Consider the following 6,315-nt stretch of genomic DNA (forward strand, 5'->3'; position numbering starts at 1 on the left):
TCTGCTGCAGGAAGAAGCTGGAGCCCGTCTTGTGCTGAAGACAGTTTGCTCCCCTCCACAGCCTGGGGATGCCCGTGGTAGGCTCAGAGCTCTGGACAGCTTGCTGCCCAGGCTGGGCCAAGGGGTGGGCAAGGGGGCTGAGAGGAACGCCTGTCCCCAGCGCTGCCCAGGACGCCATGCCCTCCTCTGTGCACTAGCAGAAGGTGTTGTGCTCAAGGGCAGCCTTGCTCCTGCTGAGGGGTCTTGCAGGAGTTCAGCAGATTCGGGCTCAGGGCTCAGGTTAGACCCGCCTTAACATTTTCCTCAGGCAAAACCAGTTGCAGCCATGTTATTCGGCCAAAGCCCCAGCCCCACCCAACCAGCCCCGAGGGAGCCCGGCTGCACCCCATTGCTGCTCGGTATGTATGTACTTGGGAGCCCACTCTCCTCTTGCATCAACCTTGGGGGGACCTGGGCTGGGCCAGAGCAGGGTGCGCTGAGACCACACCCACCTGCCCCGCCCCCCGCCCCCTTGCAGGGAGGGTGCTAGGTCCCAGGCTTCCCGCACACAGAGCCTCTGTGGAGGTTCCTAGGCTAAGGGCAGTGGTGCTTGGAACAACTGACTGTGGTTTCCCTTTGTTCTGCAGCCCCCTCATCCCAGCTCCCAGCTTCTTTCAGACATCTCCTACTTAGTATGTGAGGGGGGCACGTGAGACCCCCTCGTCACAGACAGGACCCCTAGGCCGGGAGAGGTTCAGTGCCCCAGACGCCTATGAATTTGACCTGAACTGGCTGCAGGGCAGGAAAGCCTGGATGGTGAGAGCTGGGCAGGGCCTCGGACACCCATGCCGGCCAGGCCCGGGACGCTTGGGCTGGCCTCACCCCTGCTGAGGACTGTAGCCCCCACAGGCACAGTGGCATGGGGACTGGGCCCCAAAAAGATGCCTGAGGCCGGGGGGGGGGCAGTGAAGCACCTGCTCTTCTGCCCTGATGGGCTCGCCCGGCACGCCCCTCCTCCCACCTCTCTTAGGCGTGCAGATGTTAACTTACCAAACGTGGCACTAGGCTTTTCCCGCATGTTCTGAGGGCCTTGAAGATACGGTTTCAGATGGGGGTTTACCCCCCATCTTTGTTGGCACCATTTGCGACTGTAGAACTGTTTGCCCCATTTCCCTGCAGCTCCCTCAAGGGACCGGGCTTCTCGTGGGCATCACAATCTCAGCCGCAGGACCTGGTCCAGAGCAGGCATCATGGGAGGGCTGCAGGGCACTGAGCTCGCTGTAACGCAGACCTCTGCTCCCCCTTCCCCCTCGGACACATGCGGGGCCCGCTCCCTGCTCTGTGGCGAGCAGTGACCGTCCCACCTGGGCATTTGGGGGTGAGCGTGGCATCTGCTCTGCTGGGACAGTAGCGGGTCCCATGGCGCTGCCTCTCAGAACTTGGAAGAAACGGCCCTGGCAGGACCGCGTGGGGAAGCGGCAGCCTTGGACTCCATCCTGGGCGCTGACCAGGTTCCTGCTCAGGTAAAGCCCGTGCTGGAGGCCTGGCCCCCAAGCTCCCCAGCAGTGGGTCGACCTGCACCAAGCTTCTGCTCCCGGTTCCGGCACAGGGCAGCCTTGTAAACAGGAAGCCGCGGTGCTCAGGTTCGGCAGCCCGGGCACAAGATGCTCTTTCTGTGCTGGGGGCTGGGCCCTGCTGGGGAGAAGGGGCGCCAGCAACGTGTTCAAGGCCCCGCAAGTGACGGCGGGCTTGGTGCAGGCCAGGCTCCGACCGGCCGGGCCACTCGCTGTGCACGAGGTTCCTGCTCTCGCCTGGCGGGCGGCACCACGGGCCGGCCTCCTGCTCCCAGATGGTGGCAGAGGCTCAGCTGGGTGCATGGGAATTCAGCTTCCAGGTGACTTGTCCAGATGAAGAGCCTGGGACGTGGTGGCTGACCAGGAGGGAGGGCTGGACCCTCCTCTGTGGAGAACAGACTCAGTCCGGAGTCTGAGGATGAGCCCCCGGGCGTCCCAGCTCCACCAGCCCCAGCTCTGCCTTGTTTACCGTATTTGAAGGACTTGTCACACTCAACAAAGTTTCCACTCTGGTCCTGTTTCTAGTTGGTAAATACATCGTATTCAGTGAATACTAAGAAGTCGGGAGAGTGTAGGCTGCATTATAAGCCTCGGAAAATAAACACTTCCTACTGTTAGAAAAGGGAACTTACTTTGATATCAAAATCACAAGACTCGGGCTGCTGCTTTTGTGCTTTAATGGTCGGCGCTCAAAGGAAAACATCTCAGTCGCCCCAGCCGCGCACCTCCCTCCACGCACTCATTTGGTCTGTTTACAAGTTACGGGGAGATAGAAAAATAGCCCTACAAACTCTGTTTCCGGCATATAAAAACCGAGCGGAAAGCGTCTCAGTAGTCACTACCTAACACAAAGCATCTCAGGAAAAATACAACACAAGTTTAACTTCTGCAATATTTTTTTCATATAAAACACTAGTAAAATAGGCTTCTTAAAAATTAAATAGTGAAATACCACCAAATTATATACATCGTTACAGTACAAGTGAATGAGGCAAAATATCCAGTTCTCGGTTTCTCGGGCGGGCGCCGGGAGGCAGGTGGCCTGAGTCTCTTTCTCCCGAGGGGGCAGCCGGTTTAGGAAGAGCGGCTGACAGACAGACACACGGACAGATGGGAAGAGCCGAGTCGCCCAGCAAGACCAGCGTTCCTCAGGGACACAGCAGGCACCCTGCCTGCCACTCCAGCTGTCCTGCCCGAGGCCCGCGCTCTGCTCTGTGGAGCCCCGACTGTGGCCTGGCCGGCGGCCAGCATGGCTAGAGCTCACCCGGGGGCGTGGGGTGGTGGTGGGGGGGGGGGCCCGGACGCCTGACTCCCAGCTCTCTGCACCCGAGCAGGCCCCCGGAGCCCCAGGTGGTCGCAGTGGGCCCGAGGGCAGGCGGCGGGCGTCCAGCCGGGTGACAGTGGCGCCCTGGCCCCCTGCCGGGTTGAGCCACGACTACGTTCGGCGCCGCTTGGCAGCGCTGGGGCTGGAGGGGTTGCTGTTTGCCGTCAGGACTTTGTCGGTGACCCGGCTGCGCTTCCGCTTGTCTGCCCCTTCCTTCGACCCCAAGTCCGAAGGGTTCTTGTCTTTGCTGGACTTTTCTGTTGCTTTCCCCAAGCTTCCTGAAGACGAAAAAACTGGGAGACAAAATCATTTGGCTGAAAACAGAATATCCAGAATTTTATTTCGTCTTCCTGCTAATTTATGCACCTACACACAGGCCACTCTGAGCTGGGGTTGCCGTGGGGCCTGCAGAGAGCTGGGTCCTGCTGAGGATGCGCCCCCCTGTGGCCTTGGGCTGCAGGACCCTGCCCGTCCACCCACTGTTCCTGCCTCGCGCAGCTGGCCTGTGCCCACAATGCGCGCTTTCTGCCCACCTGACTGGTGCTGGACCCGAGGCCACCCCGGGGCTTGTTCGTGGTGTGGGTCGCCCACGCCGCCACGTGAGGCTCCCGCCCAAGCGAGGGGAGGAGTGGACAGGGCAGCTGTGGCCGCAAGCCAACTGGACACCCAGGCTGGGGATGTGGGGCTGCACGCAGGGCCCAGGGGAGGGTCAGGGGTGCCCCCCACTCACCATCGTCTGCCCCGTTGTGGGGGTCCACATCTTCCTTCATTTCCTCCTTCATTTCCTCTTCAATGACCACTTTTCCTGTGGGGCGACAGCTGACGTTTACCAAAACGGTGGGAGACGTGGCCCTGCCCAATGCTGCGGATGGCTCAGGCCGGGGATGGCTGTGTGTGTGGTTCTCAGCTGCCGCCAGGCCGCTTTTAAAGAGAGCCGATTGTTCTTGAACAAGTTCCCTCCAGTCCCCGAGGCTCCCCCAGACCCCCCCAGTCCACCTGGGCCAAGAATCTCCACGCCAGCGACCCTCACCTCCTCCCTGAGGCTCATGACCTTCACCCTGACACCACCGCCCCTGGCCCACGTCCTGCCTTGTAACTCCCCAACTGGACCCAACCCGCTGGAGCCTTACCTTCTCGGACCTCGTGGATGATTTCTTCCGGAAGGACAAAGTTCCTCTCTGGGTTTGGGAATGGAAGAATCTCAGATTCGTGCTGATGGCAAAAACGGCGATTTTTGTTATAGAAACAAAAAAAACCGTGATTTTAGCAAGTCACCAAAAACGTGTAAGAGCCAATTTAGCAACACCTGACAAACGCGCACATGGTCTCAGAGAGCTGCGCACGTGGGCGCGAGCGGCCGAAGAACGTTCTTTCTGCTCTCGGTCTATGAGGAGCTGGGCTTTCCTAACAGACCCACAGGAGGCAAAGCTACAGGGCCAGCCCCCAGCCGAAGTCACCTCCTGGCACGGCCCCAGGGGCAAGGGCGGGAGGCACTGGTCAGGCTGCCCCACAGCTGCCCCGGCCTGGCTCCCTCCCCACCAGCGTGTGTTCAGAGTGCAGTGACCGCCCGAGGAAAGGCCGTGGCACCGTCGGTCCCGTCTTCGTGGGCAGGAGCCCACAGGCACAGATGGTGCCGGAGAGGCAAGCCTCCGCCTGGGAAACCAGGTAAAGCAAAGTGGTGTGAGGGGCACCGAGCGCTTACTGGAGTTCCACTTGTCTCACAGGCCAAAAGGGACAGAGACCCTGGAGACACAGGGCCCCCAGAGAAAGGGAAAGGGCTGCTGGCAGAAAGGGTCTGGACTGTGACTGAGCAGACACGGCTCCTCTCTGCAGTCTGGGGGCTGTGTTACAACGAGCTGCTAGCCAACAAACGAGCTCATCAACATCTCCTGGAGCTTCAGAAACCCCGCAGCTCCTGGGTCTGCGGGTCCCCCAGCAGTGGGGTCCACGGACTCATGCTGCCAGGGTCCCGCCTGACCCCAGCAGCAGCCCCAGAGAAGCATGGGGGTCTAAGGAGGTGACAGCCTTGACGTCTTGCCTAGTTCTGAACAAGGGATAGGTGGAAAGAAGCTGGAGAGGAGAAGGGAGAAGAGCTGCCTGTCCCGGACGAAAATCCCCAAGTGGGGCCCCGCAGCTCGCCAGGGTCATGTGGGCCTGGTGCTGGGTGTCAGTGTCTGTCTCCCGGGCTGCACCAGGGGCTCCCCCAGGACAGGAACCCTGCTACCCTCACGTCTGTGTCTGGCTTCTGGCCCCCACTGGTCTAGAGTCAGGGCCCGGGGAGTCTGGGGACCAGGTGACACCATGATGAGACAAGTGTGGGGGTGAGGCCCCCGTGGGGAGCAGCTCCTTCAGCGTGGCAGCTGGTCCTTGCTGCACTGCTCCCAGGACGCTTCCTGCGGGCCACGCAGTCAGTCCCCAGAGCAAAGCTTTCACCTTTATCCCCTCTCTAGGGTATGACAAGGAGATGCAAGTGACCTGCCCAGAGCCAACAGGAAGCAAGGGCAGCACTGGGTCTGGATAAAGAAGGCCTCGGCTGGGAGGGCTGGTGTGGCCCTGAGTCAGCCAGGGAGGCAGAGCCTTCCTCAGCCCGGCACAAGCCCCTGCCCCTCTGCACACCTCTAACCCCCACCCCCACCCACTCTGGGGCCCTGGCCCCTCAGCTCCTTGACCCACCAGCTCCTGCTGCCACAGGGCCCTGACACCTGCTGTTCCGAGGAACATCCCTGTTCCTTTGGGCCTTTGTGGTCACCTAGTGAAGCCGCCTGCCTTCGGATGAAACTAGATGGCGGTCCTGTGAGGACGGGGACCCTGCATGCCTGGTTCTCAGATGAGCCACCAGATTCACCTGACTCAGACTCGGATCCCGTCACCTTCCTGCCTAGAGCACTCTGGGGCCTTCCGCCTCCTCCCACGGGCCTCAGCTCCCCGGTCATCTCCCTGGAGAGACTGTCACTGACCACCCCGTGTGAAGGAGGTTCTGTGAGGGGAGCCAGCTACTGTCACCGAGTTTGGGTTTTTAGTGAAACTACTTGGAGCCCCCTTGTTAATGGGGGATGTGCACAGGACAGAGGGCCCCCTAAAGACGGGGCCTGGCAAACAGATGGAGGAGCTGTGTCTGGGGGAGGGTGGGATCTGGCTCACCAGGGCCTGCATGTCGTACATAGTGCTCAGATGGTCCCAGATGACCTTAGATGGGACCTGCCGACCAATGTTCTGGCTGAACTTGTCCCGGATACAGATCATGTGGAAGTGTCGGTTCACACCTGTGGGAGAAAAGAGCTTGTGAGGAGGACTGGGCTAGCAAGTAAGAGGAGACGAGAGAGGTGGTAGGCAGGATCAGCAGAGGAAGGGTAAAGATGGAGACAGGAGGGTGGGTGTAGGAGATGCAAAGAGAGGGTATAGGAGGGAGCAGGAGTGGAAGAGTATAGGCAGGTGTGG

The 6,315-nt window shown here is 60.6% G+C and overlaps 1 protein-coding gene across 1 annotated transcript in view; it reads right to left on the reverse strand.

Annotated features, from left to right (window-relative positions):
- Nucleotides 1-2,213: 2,213 nt before the first annotated feature.
- The window catches only part of MRGBP (MRG domain binding protein), a 5,183-nt gene continuing 1,081 nt past the window's right edge, over nt 2,214-6,315 (reverse strand). The window contains exons 2-5 of the mRNA XM_081832458.1: nt 6,019-6,140; nt 4,008-4,089; nt 3,608-3,682; nt 2,214-3,170 (exon numbers count right to left, since the gene is read on the reverse strand). Coding sequence (XP_081688584.1) covers nt 2,989-3,170; nt 3,608-3,682; nt 4,008-4,089; nt 6,019-6,140 — 461 coding nt within the window. The 3' untranslated portion in view covers nt 2,214-2,988. The remainder of the gene's footprint in view (nt 3,171-3,607; nt 3,683-4,007; nt 4,090-6,018; nt 6,141-6,315) is intronic.

This window comes from Leptonychotes weddellii, chromosome 10 (assembly GCF_054177405.1).
Source record: "Leptonychotes weddellii isolate Sample4059 chromosome 10, ASM5417740v2, whole genome shotgun sequence".
NCBI classification, from domain to species: domain Eukaryota; kingdom Metazoa; phylum Chordata; class Mammalia; order Carnivora; family Phocidae; genus Leptonychotes; species Leptonychotes weddellii.